The sequence below is a fragment of the Urocitellus parryii genome, chromosome 1 (assembly GCF_045843805.1).
Source record: "Urocitellus parryii isolate mUroPar1 chromosome 1, mUroPar1.hap1, whole genome shotgun sequence".
NCBI lineage: Eukaryota > Metazoa > Chordata > Mammalia > Rodentia > Sciuridae > Urocitellus > Urocitellus parryii.
Genome location: NC_135531.1, coordinates 212,865,663 through 212,880,118, shown reverse-complemented (window position 1 = coordinate 212,880,118; position 14,456 = coordinate 212,865,663). Strand labels below are relative to the sequence as shown.

At 38.8% G+C, this 14,456-nt stretch overlaps 1 protein-coding gene across 1 annotated transcript in view; it reads right to left on the bottom strand.

Moving 5' to 3' along the window:
• Window positions 1–14,456, bottom strand: part of Pkp4 (plakophilin 4) — a 247,528-nt gene that overhangs the window by 33,132 nt on the left and 199,940 nt on the right. Inside the window, exons 10-11 of the mRNA XM_077802620.1 lie at window positions 6,658–6,786; window positions 5,136–5,349 (exon numbers count right to left, since the gene is read on the bottom strand). Of these exons, the coding sequence (XP_077658746.1) occupies window positions 5,136–5,349; window positions 6,658–6,786 (343 nt within the window). The remainder of the gene's footprint in view (window positions 1–5,135; window positions 5,350–6,657; window positions 6,787–14,456) is intronic.

Here is a 14,456-nt window from a genome sequence, read left to right as displayed (position 1 = left end):
GGAAGAAACAGCTGCCTCTTCTCTGGACCAGAGAATAAATGATTATTCAGGAGGTAGATTAATTCGGTCAAGGTTTAGTAGTGTTTCATCCTGTGATGTGATGGCAAGTAATAGTTCAAAAGGCTGAGTGTTATGTCCTCTAAGCTCCTGCTCTTCATGCCATCTATTGGTTCATCTACACCTTCCTTAGTGATAACTATCATTTTATTATTAACCTATGATTTAAATAAAAATATGGAGCTAATGATCAGGAAGGAAATATGTTCTATACAGTGTCTGGATTCTACTGCAGGAAGCCCAAAGTTTCAAAATAAATACTGTGGACATATTTTACTTAGCCATATGGGTGAATAATCACTTTCTAAATTGTAAGGAATATGAGTACCGAAGTTACATGAATGAAATCTATTATTATTGAGGAACAAAGGCTACTTTTTCTTATTTAACATTAGTGGTAGGAAGAAATCAAAGTGTGATAGTTTTGGAACATCTGATGCATTAAAGCAGGTCTGCAGTTTCTGGGCAGTATCTGCAATTTCTATATTTTAAAAAGATGATGCTTTCAGAATGTTCAATAACTAGATTTTCATACTTTCTACCTTAGAAACACTATTTAACAATCTTAACAAATGAATTCAACATCTCTTTTAGTGACAAGATGTTCCCACTTTTAATCCATAGTTTATAACCTACAAGACATTTATTTTATAACTCAACTGGGGAACAATCATACTTCATTGAGCTTTCATGTTTAAGCACCATCATGGTAAAGAGTCCCTTTGGAATGAAAAAAAAAATCACTCCAAGCACCCACATATATCAGCAATTACTTAAAGAAAAGCTCATTAGGTTTCAACCTGGAAAATGTTCAATACAATGAAGAAAACATAAGAATCATGTTACTTACTAGAGAACTATTTTAATTAAAAATGACAGCCATACTATCTTGGGAAAATATACTTGGCAAAAAGTATTTTTTCCCTCTTGAAAATAAAGCTGAGGCAAAAAATATAGCCCTGGGCAGTTATTACATTGAAAGCAAAGGCAAGACATATTTTAAAAAAGAATAGCTAAAATCTCTTCACTTAAATACAGTCAAACTAAAACATAGAGGATGAGGATAAAAAGACTTTGGATTAATAACTGGGTTGAATTACTTAATATTAGGATAATAGAATACCTGGTTTCCAAGGGATAGCAATTTCTTCAAATTATATAACAATTTGAAGACAAAAGTTCAGATTACTTAATTAAACATGATTTAGAGTTGAATGCGGTTTTTATTGAAGACCTTTGAGACCACACTTACAAAGGCCTGGTATTGTGCAAGGTTGGCCAGGACCATGGCACTTGTGAATATCATTGGAAGAATACTGAAATTCTGATGATATTTTATAAGAAATAGGCAGCTGACAGGACTGGTGAGTGACATGGCCACACAATCACTGTGCGGCCATGTTGGAGAAAGATGTGCTTTACTGAATATGGGGGGTACACTGTTCTTGTTAGAAGGAGTCTGGGTGGCAGGATGTATGGCTGCACTGGTCTTCTTGCAGGGCGGTTCCTAGGCAAAATGAGCTTCTGATATGTTGTCTTCCTTACTTTCTCAAATCATAAAGAATGTCTTATTGCTTTCTGGACAATGCTGCTGCTCAGCCTTATCCCCAAGAAGTAATGAGTCCCTGTCCAAGCGGATTCAAATACACGATGGGCACTTGTATGGAAGCTGTGCAGGGATTTACTCATTGGATGGCTGATTGGATGAACAAATGTTGAGGTCCCCTTCTATCTTGTGATTCTACAACTTAAAGCCAGTCTATGAATATTTGACTTGAGGAAATGCTAATGAAAGAACTCAAGGAGCTTCTGATGTTTTTGTGTTTAAAAACATAATAGGGATTTATTTTCTTATTCTTAAATTATTACCGAACATCAGTTAAGTTTGGTAACATTAAATTTTAGGGCTGAGAAATTTGAATGAATAATTTTGTTGTCTCTATAAGTCTTTGACTAGAAATTACATACAGATACATACAGGGTGCCTGCATGTGCACACACAGAAGCAACTCTGCCAGATTTATGTTGTGACTTTGTAGTTTAATATTAGCAAGGCAGTGTTTACATAGAAATCAAACTCAGGCCTCTGGTTCAACTTCTTTACATACGACAGCTGAATGATGTGTTTACACATTGACCAATCCTATTTCAATGTTCTGAAAGAAAAAATTTCATGAGCAATCAGTCTACATATAAAAATAAATTATTTGTGGTGAAAGTATGGTGAAAGTATTTGTGGTGAAAGAGAATAGGGAAAATTAAAAAGCAATTTTTAATTTTCCCTACTCTCTTTGATTATCATAAAAAAATACTTCTTAAAGTCTGAAATCTACTGGCAGACATGTCCACAAAAGAAATATCAGTAGTTGTTCAGTTCATAGTATTACATTGGATGGAATACCATCTATTGGAGATATAATTCTTTTGAAATTAGAAACACTCACATCCTCTCTCCAAGGTCAGGATCCATGTCTAAAACATCTTGAGCTCTCAACAACTATAGTAATGAACACAGGAGTGATGGAGTGATGAAATATGGAGAGAAGCATTCAAATTAGCACTCAAGTCCAGAGTGTGACCCAGATAAATTGGTACGTAAGAGCCCTTCATATTGCTGTCCAGCTTTTTTTTTTTCAAATAAATTTGATTTATTTTTAAATGGGAGAAAAAAAAAATCACCAAACTTTCACATACCCTTTTTCCTATTCAACACTGAATCTTACAAACTCTTTGAGCTCGCCCCAGAAAGGGCAATGTAATAGTTTATCCCACAGGAAAAAACTCAAGAAACAAATATCCAGAAAAAATCTTATTTTGCTAGAGAAATAAAAAAGCTGCACATTAGTGATATAAGGACCAAACCATGAAATAAATTGCTAGCCAATGAAGAGAGACCCAAATTTGGGTAGAAGCTGTGTTTCTAATATCAGGCTGTCCCCAGCACATTGCTGATCACTCAAGGAGCTCATACACATCATTCTGCAGCTTTGTGACCACACAAGTGTGTTACTGTGGGAAGGTACTTGGACATTATACACTAAGTTCAAAGTTAGGGGAAAATAAATAACAAAAAAGAAAGAAAGCACTCACATACTGCAAGTAACATTGTCTCCTGAATAGTCAGCTTCAGGTGAATTTTTGGGCATAAATAGAGTTGACTGTATTGAGTTCTAGGATGCATGTAACTGTATTCTTTGTTATTAATCCTATTTAGCTTGTTGTCTTTTTCATTCTATGTACACATACATATGAATGGGAAATTTTTTTTTTTTTGGCATGAGAGGTAGGTCTACATAAAGGCAGACAGTCCATTTCAAAGTTTAAGATTACAGATAAAGTATATCTTATGTTTAGTATGTAAATTTCATGCCTTATTGGGAGTAAAGAAATATTAATGCTGTATTCTGAACATTTATATCTTACAAGAAAATTGATTGCCCTTAGATATTAGATGCAAGATGGTTTGCTACATTCCCAAGTGTTACTGAATTATATCTGACAAAACCTACAACTTTGATTTCTTAGTGGAGAGCAAATATGAAACAAATACCCAAGTATCCACCACCATCTAGATTTATCAAATATTAACATTTTGTCTTGTTTCAGATTTCTCTAAAAAAATAGTGTTGGAATATATTCCCTACCCATTTTCTTCTCTCCATCTTGCAGAGGTAATTGCTTTCATGAATCTTTTTATAATTCCAATTAGAAATTTTAACTTTATTTCATGTGCTTATTTTAAAAAATAATGCATAGTCTCAATCTACATATTTTAAAATTTTATTCCAACAGCATCATATCTCAGCTATCATTCTGGAAATGTGTCAAGCTTTATCTGTGTTTCTATATAGAGCTCTAATGTGCGGATTTTACTCTTGTATGTGGTTTCACTGTACGAGGGTACTGCAATTTATTTAACCATTCTTCTCCCATTACATACTTGGTACTTCTCCTGAGTTTTCTACAATAAGCAATACTGTCATTAATTGCTCTCCCTGCAGAATCATTCCTCTATCTCAACCTCATGTACTCCTGAATACAATTGTTGACACTGCCAAGTCCAATCTCTCAAGACAGGGTCACTCTCTCCTCCCTGTCTTCCCCCACTCTACCATGAAATATTTTTCTAACCATCCCCTCTTCTCTTTCTTGCCCCTCCCTATACCACCAGACTGGCAACCTTCTTATAGGTCTCCTAGGCATAGGCTAGTACCCTTGGAATCAATCCTCTACTTTCTAACCCTGCTGAAAGAACACAAGTAAAAGCCTAAGCTGACCATGCCAAGCCATAATGTCCTCATTGACAAGTAAGTGCCTCCTCAAAGTTCCTTAAAATAGGCTCTCATCTCTTACCAGCCTTATTTGCCTCCAAAACGTTTTATAATATAGCATCCCCCTCCTGCTGGTTGGAGGAGTAGATGAATCCTATGTTGGGTCTCAATCTCTGTTCTGTTTGTGCCTGAATATATCCCTCCTGTTTACCCTGCTAATGTTCCTCTTCCTTTAGGTCAACTTAGATTTCATATTATCCTGGGAACTTTCCTACCTATCCTTTGTGCCTCCTGTGCTCTCTCCTGAGTCATAGCATTTAGCTACATTTCCTCTGAAACCCACAGAACCACCCAGGCTGAGTGCTATGTGAGGACAGGGATTGGGCTTTATTCCCCTTATATCCCTGGGGCCTAGCAAAGTGACTAGGAATGTAAACAGGCATTCAGGCACTGGAAGAACTGAAGTGGAAGGGGGCCAATCCAATACGTGTATTTTATTTTCATAATAAAGGAGAGCCAGTCTATTTAAAATAAGTAGGTTTACTATAGAATACATAATAAAAATTGATGTAGTCATCCTCTATGAACAAGTCATCTGTTAGCTGATACATATGCATTAATAAGTTCAATAACTGATACTAATAGAAATGACCCTATAGCACTGCAAATGCCTTCTGAATCATTAGATTAACTCATACCAAGCCTTCTTCACTGTTGTGAGTATATATGCATATATATAATATTCAAAGGCATAGCCTAGATTGTTTTCAATATCTTCTCTAGGAAAACATCACATTCTATACCTACCTGTAACAAGCTCCCGTACTTCTGCATCAATAGATTTTCTCAACAGCCTCAACAAGGCAGGTATCCCACCAACATTCTTCATTGCTATTTTATTTTCATCTGTGGACTTGCCAAAAACAAGGTTTCGGAGGGCACCACAAGCATTCTTCTGAACTTCCAAAACTCTGTGGTCCAAAAGGTCAACCAGATGCTTGATTCCCCCTAGTCTATACACCTAGAATGAAAAATGTTAGGTACCAGGCCTAAGTGACATGTGATTGAGTAGTGATCAAATAAGTCTGTTATGGAGAGATCATTTCAGAAGGTTACTTTCTATTCTAAGTAGCATATCTTTTGTAAATTCTGAGGATGCTCTCTAGGACAATGTTCCTTTCCTGGGTTCCTGACTTTATAATGAGATGGGAGACCCTGGTGGATTAACGTCCTCATGTAGGCAGCACAGCTCTTTGCCAGCCCTCTGAACATACACTGGGAGTTATATATCTCACTCCAGAAGTGCAATGAGCAAATATGCAAACACAATAAAGATGTATGCAGGGCCAGGAACATCACAAGAAGGAAGTTTTGATTGACCTCATTTAGTTTCTAGAATAGGCTCTCTAGAATAGGCTACTCTTCCTACATTTTCTGTTTGTCAATTCATCAGCATATCATTTGAATGCTTCTGGACTTTATTCACTACATTCACATTTAGGTCTGTAGCTGCTATTTTGTTTTGCGCATTAAACTGGTGAAAAATACTTTACTTCCATATGGCATTGTAGTGGTGGTGGTGGAGGGACCTAAAATGTTAATGTAACAGAACACTGACCAATATCCAGTAACTTGCTGTGCTTCTATAAGTATCTAAAACTTCAAAATCTGAAGTAAAATATTCACATATTTAGCATAAAGTTTATAAATCCTTTTAACTTAATTTCAATTGCCACTGATCTTGACTAGATCTCAAGAAATATATGAGCTCACTAGTTTCGTAAGTTTTATAATTTTTATCTAATAGATTTGAAAAAATATTTCTACAATGCAGGTTAAATTGATTTTTGCTCATGTTTTATAAATAAGCTAATGAAGTGGATGCATGATTCAACAAGGCTGAAAGTGCTCCAGGAACTGAAATGCATAGTTAAGAAGTAAAAGAGGGGGCTGGGCAGGTAGCTCAGTGGTAGAGCGCTTGCCTTACACACGTGAGGTACTGGGTTCGATCTTCAGCACCACATAAAGAAAGATAAATAAACAAAGATATTGTGCCCATCTACAACTAAAAAACATTAAAAAAAAAAAGGAAGGAAAAGAGTATATAGAATCAAAATGTCTCTTCACAAAGCATCTGATAATTTCTTTTTTTTTTTTTTCTTTTTGGTGGTGCTGGAGACAGAACCCAGAGCCTTGTGCATGCTAAGCATATACTCTATCACTGAGCTACCTCTCTGACCCCTGGTAATTTCTTAAATATGCAAGCATCTGGCTGCTAAGCAGAAAAGCACTATCTTCCCCAAGTCATCCTCGGCGCTGGGTATGGTACCTCCATCTTCACTTTGTTGTCTCCAAAGCATAGGTGCTGCAGGTAGGCTGCTGCATTTGCCTGGACGGACGGGAACTGGTGCTGCAGCATGTGAATGACTTCAGGCAACTCAGGATCGCGCCAGGCAAACTCCCTACAAGAGAAAAACATGGCTTCAGAATGGAAGGTCTATGTGGTAATAACACATTGAACAAAATATTTGCTATGGGGAAAAAAGCTCCAGCTGAGACAAAAACTGGAAGCTTCAAGAATCCTAAAATTGTGGCTGGGATTGTGGCTCAGCAATCAAGTGTTCGCCTAGCACGGGCGGGACCCGGGTTCGATCCTCAGCACCACATAAAAAATAAAGGCATTGTGTTAAAAAAAAAAAAAAAAGAATCCTAATATATATATACATATCTAATTCCCCAACCCTACCTCTCCCTCTCAATGAAATACAGAGGCCTAGATGCTTATGATTTTAAAGAAATTATAACATGCAGACACTCAGAAAGAAATTCAGGGGAACAAAGGAAATTCTTAATATCAGTAACTTCCACTCAGTGTTCCTCCTCCTGATTCTAATTTTACATCTTTCTACCTATGTAAGAAATCTGCAGAAGCAAGGCTCATGTAAACAACTGCACTTGAGCTAAGTGAGATGATATGCCTGAGGAGAGAGACTGTGGAAAGGATAGAGCTGGTGTCAGCATACAAAACACAAACACTATGGGCACAGTGATTCTTGGAAAACTTAAAATTAACAGGTACTCTTGATTATAAAACAGAAACACAAACAATTGAAAAAGGAAAAAAATATTTTATCAATAAACCTGAATCCAGAAAACAAAACAAAAAACCCAATGTTGACATTTTCTGGTCTTTTTTTCTCTATATATGTGCATACATGCCCATATGTGGGTAAAGCACATATATTTTTTTTTTCTAAAAAACTGGATTATTAGATAGCACTTAATATGTCATGAGTACCTATTTTGTCAGGTACTATTCTAGGTATTTTATACATATTAATTCACTTATTTTTACAGCAACCTCATAGATATGAAGTTCAGGAAGAAAGGCTAAGTAGTGGATCACATAGCTGGTTAACAGTACAGCAACATCTGGACTTGGGAAGTTGCCCTTCTGAGCCTGTTCCTCAACCACTATGCTAAACCACTTTTTTTTTTAATATAGGGAGTATTATGATCATACTATTTATACATTCTTTCATACTTTGCTTTTATATATATATATATATATATATATATATATATATATATATATATATATATATATATATAAGCTTTAAGTGGACACAATATCTTTATTTCATTTTTATGTGGTGCTGAGAATCGAAGCCAGGGCCTCACATATGCTAGGCAAGTGTGTTACCACTTGAGCCACATCCCCAGCCCTATACTTTGCTTTTTTAAGGTGACATCACATTATCAAATTTTTCTGATGCTACTTGACTGGTCTACACTTTGGGATCCTTATTGTACATGAATGATGCTTATATATGTCAAGACCAGGTTTTTAGAAAATGGTACATAGAACAGCAAATAGGCAGACTTTCACTAAGGGATGTTGTTAACTGTTAATCAAAAAATTAATTAGCATGAGTAAAACTTTAAAATTAACATCCTAATGATAGTTTATTGCCTAGTTTTTAAAGCCCTGGAGTTTTACTTGGTCTGGAAAGGCCTCAAAGCATTAACCTGCTAATCCACTGTAAAGGGCCAGGTCATTACATTCCTGCACACATACATTTAGACCATCCATCCCAACAAATATTTAGTGAATTCTCACTATGAGTGCCATAGTAGGTTCTGGGGTTAAATATATTTAATAAGGCATGCTTTTATATACAGGGCCAGTCATGCCAAACTAAAAATTTTACTTTTAATAATAGCAAGCAGTTTCCATTAGTTGAGCTTACTTGCATCAGGTATTGCGTCAAGGATTTTACACTCATCTCATTTACCTTTACTTATACTGTTGACTCATGAGGTAAGTACTACTAAGTATCATTAGAAACAAACAAGGAACTAGGGATTAGTAATTAAGTGATGGAAATTTAGTAAAATCCAGGTAGTCTAAATATATATAACTCCACACACAAAGAACAGAAGGGTAATGGAGGTTTGAATCAGGAGAATGAGAAGATGAGACACAGGCACATTTATATGGAAGATAACTCTGGTGGCCAAGCAGAGAATGTACTAGAATCCAGAAAGACAGCAGTAAGGAAACTATTCACTGTACACACAGGAATCTACAGTTGCTTAAAACAGAGCCATCTTTGATTCTTTTCCTTTCCTTATTTTATCTTCCTCATCCAATTAATCAGTGGGCTTTGTTGACTTGTCTCTGAAATATTTAATATAAACCAATCAATCCATTCTTTCCATTTTTCCTAGATTACTTGGTTTTAACAGTCTTCTGCATGTTCTATCTGCTTCAAATAGCACCCCTTCCCCAATTCATTCTTTCCATAGTAGCCAGATAATCTAAAAATTGAAGTCAGGAGTGAGCTGGAGATTTCTGGTTTGGGAGACAGGCTGAATGATACCATCATTAATAGATATTAAAAATACAGCAAATGCCTAAAGAGGCAGAATCATGCAGCTGAAAACAAAACAAAAAACCCAAACAAAGAATTTAAAGTTAGGTTGCCTGGGTTTACATTTTGGACCATTCAGTTACTGCTATTTTGAAAACCAGGCCGGGTGTGGTAGTGCACACCTGTAATCCAAGGGGCTTTGGTCGGCTGAGGCAGGAGTATCATGAGTTCAAAGCCAGCTTCAGCTACTTAGCGAGGCCCTAACAACTCAGTGAGAGCCTGTCTCTAAATAAAAGATTAAAAAGGGCTGGGGAAGTGGTTCATTGGTTAAGTGCCACTGGTTTCAACCCTCAGTACCAAAAACCAAAGACACAAAAAAACAAAAAACAAAAACCAGTTCATTATTTGGAGTTTCAGTTTCCCCATATATAAAATAGGTATAAAAAACTATGATTCCTACTTATTCATAGGTTGACTGTGACAATGAAATATGATGGTGTACATTAAAATATTTTATATGGGAGGAAGAAGATGGCGGCTGTCGAGGAAGCAGCGACTCCAACGTCTCCACTTTAACGGGATAAGAAAGACCCACCTGGACAGCTGCAGCCTACATACGGAGGAACTCCTAGCATAATTCCCTTTAGAGGAGAGCAGCCGTGATCTGGTAGGTTTATTGGAAGTGACAGTTTGTCCCAGAGAAGTGGATCTTGGGCGGCCACTCGGGCACAGAGGTCTAGTCCGCAGACATTAGCCACTCCGGCAAGGGGCTCCCCCGGGAGGCCTAGCTCTCGCTTTGCAAGCAGCCACCCCACCTATCCGGTTCCTAACCACGCGGCCACAGATAACCGGCTCCACAGGTGGCAACTCGGCGGGTGCAGAAGTCAAGTCACGGAGCCAGCAATCGTTTTTGCAGAGGCGGTTACCCTGAGCGGCTTGGGCCGCCCCGCCCGAACCCACAGTCGGCCTCCGCCATCCGGGCTCTCCCGGAAGGCATAGCGCTCACTCTGGGAGCAGCTGCTACTCCCTCCGGGTCCCTAAACACGCGGCCATAGATAACCGGCTCCTCAGGTGGCTCTGCGGCGGGTGCTGAAGTCAAGTCCCGGAGACAGCAATCGTTTTTGCAGCGGCGGTTACCCTGAGCGGCTTGGGCCGCCCCGCCCGAACCCGCAGTGGGCCTCCGCCATCCTGGCTTCCCCGGAAGGCACAGCGCTCGCTCTGGGAGCAGCTGTTTCTCCATCCCGGTCCCTAACCGGCTCCACAGGTGGCAACGCGGCGGGTGCAGAAGTCAAGACACGGAGCCAGCAATCGTTTTTGAAAGCGGCAGTTACCCTGAGCGGCTTGGGCCGCCCCGCCCGAACCCGCAGTCGGCCTCCGCCATCCGGGCTCTCCCGGAAGGCATAGCGCTCACTCTGGGAGCAGCTGCTTCTCCCTCCGGGTCCCTAAACACGCGGCCACAGATAACCGGCTCCTCAGGTGGCTCTGCGGCGGGTGCTGAAGTCAAGTCCCGGAGCCAGCAATCGCTTTTGAAAGCGGCGGTTACCCTGAGCGGCTTGGGCCGCCCTGCCCGAACCCGCAGTGGGCCTCTGCCATCGGGCTCCCCCAGAAGGCATAGTGCTCGCTCTGGGAGCAGCTGTTTCTCCATCCCGGTCCCTAACCACGCGGCCACAGCTAACCGGCTCCACAGGTGGCAACGCGGCGGGTGCTGAAGTCAAGTCCCGGAGCCAGCAACCGCTTTTGCAAGCGGCGGTCACCCTGAGCGGCTTGGGCCGCCCCGCCCGAACCCGTAGTAGACCGCCGCCAATTTCCAGCGAAATCGAGGGGCTCCAGACAGATTTCCATCGTGCAAAGTTCGACTGCGGGAGCTCCTTTTCTCCGCACGGAGGGGCGCATAGCCTGATAGGCAATTGCCCTGCGGCTGGAGTCTGTGGCGCGCACTGGGGAGCTACAAGGTGCCGGAGCGGGGGGAGCAAAGATACCTGCGGCCCACTGGAAAGACAGGCCAGGGGGTAAATTTCAAAAACACAACAGTTGCACCAAGCAGAAAGAAACGCGAGCAGTATGAAAAGACAAGGAAAGAAAGGACTACAAGCTATGCAGGTCAACTTAACATTAGAAGAGGTAATAGCTGCAACTGATGGAATGTCAGATAAAGAGTTCAGGATATACATGCTTCAGATTATCTGGAGTCTCAAGGAAGACATGAGACAGCAAAATCAGACAATGAAAGATCACATTGACAAACAAATCCAGGAAGTAAAAGATCAATTTCACAGGGAGATAGAGGTAATAAAAAACAAACAAATAGAAATCCTAGAAATGCAGGAAACAATAAACCAACTTAAAAACTCAATTGAGAATACTACCAGCAGAGTAGATCACTTAGAAGAGAGAACATCAGACAATGAAGACAAAGTATTTCAACTGGAAAAGAACATAGACAGCTCAGCAAGTCTGCTAAGAAACCATAAGCAGAACATCCAAGAAATATGGGACAATATCAAAAGACCAAATTTAAGAGTCATTGGGATACAAGAAGGCACAGAGCTCCAAACCAAAGGAATAAACAGTCTATTCAGTGAAATAATATGAGAAAACTTCCCAGAATTGAAGAATGAGACAGAATCCCAAATCCTAGAAGCCTACAGGATGCCGAATATGCAAAATCATAAGAGATCCACACCTAGACACATTATAATGAAGATGTCCAACATACAGAACAAGGAGAGAATTTTAAAAGCTGCAAGAGAAAGAAAGCAGATTACATTTAGGGGTAAACCAATCAGGATAACAGCTGATCTCTCGACACAGACTCTGAAAGCTAGAAGATCCTGGAATAACATATTTCAAACACTGAAAGAAAATGGGTTCCAACCAAGAATCGTGTATCCGGCGAAATTAAGCTTCAGGATAGAAGATGAAATTAAAACCTTCCACGATAAACAAAAGTTAAAAGAATTCGCAGCTAGAAAACCATCTCTTCAAAAAATCCTTGGCAAAACATTACAGGAAGAGGAAATGGAAAATAACATTGAAAACCAACATTGGGAGGTAGGACAGTAAAGGGGGGAAAGTAGTCAAAGAGGATAACAAATCAGGTTTAGTAACATCAATAAATAAATATGGCTAGAAGAACAAACCATATCTCAATAATAACCCTAAATGTTAATGGCTTAAACTCACCAATCAAGAGACACAGGCTAGCAGAATGGATCACAAAACAAGACCCAACAATATGCTGCCTACAGGAGACGCATCTGATAGGAAAAGATATTCATAGACTGAAGGTGAAAGGTTGGGAAAAATCATACCACTCATATGGACTGCGGAAACAAGCAGGAGTGGCCATACTCATATCTAATAAAATAGATTTCAAACCAAAGTTAATCAAAAGGGATAAAGAAGGACACGTCATACTGCTCAAGGGAACCATACACCAACAAGACATAACAATCATAAATATATATGCCCCAAATAATGGCGCAGCTGTGTTCATCAAGCAAACTCTTCTCAAGTTTAAGAGTCTAATAGACCACCATACAATAATCATGGGAGATTTCAACACACCTCTCTCACCACTGGACAGATCTTCCAAACAAAAGTTAAATAAGGAAACTATAGAACTCAATAACACAATTAACAATCTAGACTTAATTGACATATATAGACTATACCACCCAACATCAAGTAGTTACACTTTTTTCTCAGCAGCACATGGAACCTTCTCAAAAATAGACCATATATTATGTCACAGGGCAACTCTTAGACAATATAAAGGGGTAGAGATAACACCATGCATCTTATCTGATCACAATGGAATGAAACTGAAATTCAATGATAAAAGTAGGAACGAAAAATCAAGCATCACTTGGAGAATGAACAATAGGTTGCTGAATGATCAATGGGTTTTAGAAGACATCAAGGAGGAAATTAAAAACTTCCTAGAGTTAAATGAAAACACAGACACAACATATCGGAACCTATGGGACACATTGAAAGCAGTTCTAAGAGGAAAATTCATTGCTTGGAGTTCATTCCTCAAAAAAAGAAAAAACCAACAAATAAATGATCTCATACTTCATCTCAAAATCCTAGAAAAAGAAGAGCAAAACAACAGCAAAAGAAGTAGAATGCAAGAAATTATTAAAATCAGAGCTGAAATTAATGAAATTGAAACAAAAGAAACTATTGAAAAAATTGACAAAACTAAAAGTTGGTTCTTTGAAAAAATAAATAAAATTGACAGACCCTTGGCCATGCTAACAAAGAGAAGAAGAGAGAGTACCCAAATTACTAGCATACGGGATGAAAAAGGCAATATCACAACAGACACTTCAGAAATACAGAAGATAATCAGAAATTATTTTGAATCCTTATACTCCAATAAAATAGAAGATAGTGAAGGCATAGATAAATTCCTTAAGTCTTATGAACTGCCCAGATTGAGTCAGGAGGATGTAGACAACCTAAACAGACCAATAACAATAGAGGAAATAGAAGAAACCATCAAAAGATTACCAACTAAGAAAAGCCCAGGACCGGACGGGTATACAGCAGAGTTTTACAAAACCTTTAAAGAGGAACTAACACCAATACTTTTCAAGCTATTTCAGGAAATAGAAAAAGAGGGAGAACTTCCAAATTCATTCTACGAGGCCAACATCACCCTGATTCCGAAACCAGACAAAGACACCTCAAAGAAAGAAAACTACAGACCAATATCTCTAACGAACCTTGATGCAAAAATCCTCAATAAAATTCTGGCGAATCGGATTCAAATACATATCAAAAAAATTATACACCATGATCAAGTAGGATTCATCCCTGGTATGCAAGGTTGGTTCAATATACGGAAATCAATAAATGTTATCCACCACATCAGTAGACTGAAAAATAAGAACCATATGATCATCTCGATAGATGCAGAAAAAGCATTCGACAAAGTATAGCATCCCTTTATGTTCAAAACCCTAGAAAAATTAGGGATAACGGGATCATACCTCAACATTGTAAAAGCAATCTATGATAAGCCACAGGCCAGCATCATTCTGAATGGAGAAAAATTGAAGGCATTCCCTCTAAGATCTGGTACAAGACAGGGATGCCCTCTCTCACCACTTCTGTTCAACATAGTCCTCGAAACACTAGCCAGAGCAATTAGGCAGACGAAAGAAATTAAAGGCATAAAAATAGGAAAAGAAGAACTTAAATTATCACTATTTGCAGATGATATGATTCTATACCTAGCAGATCC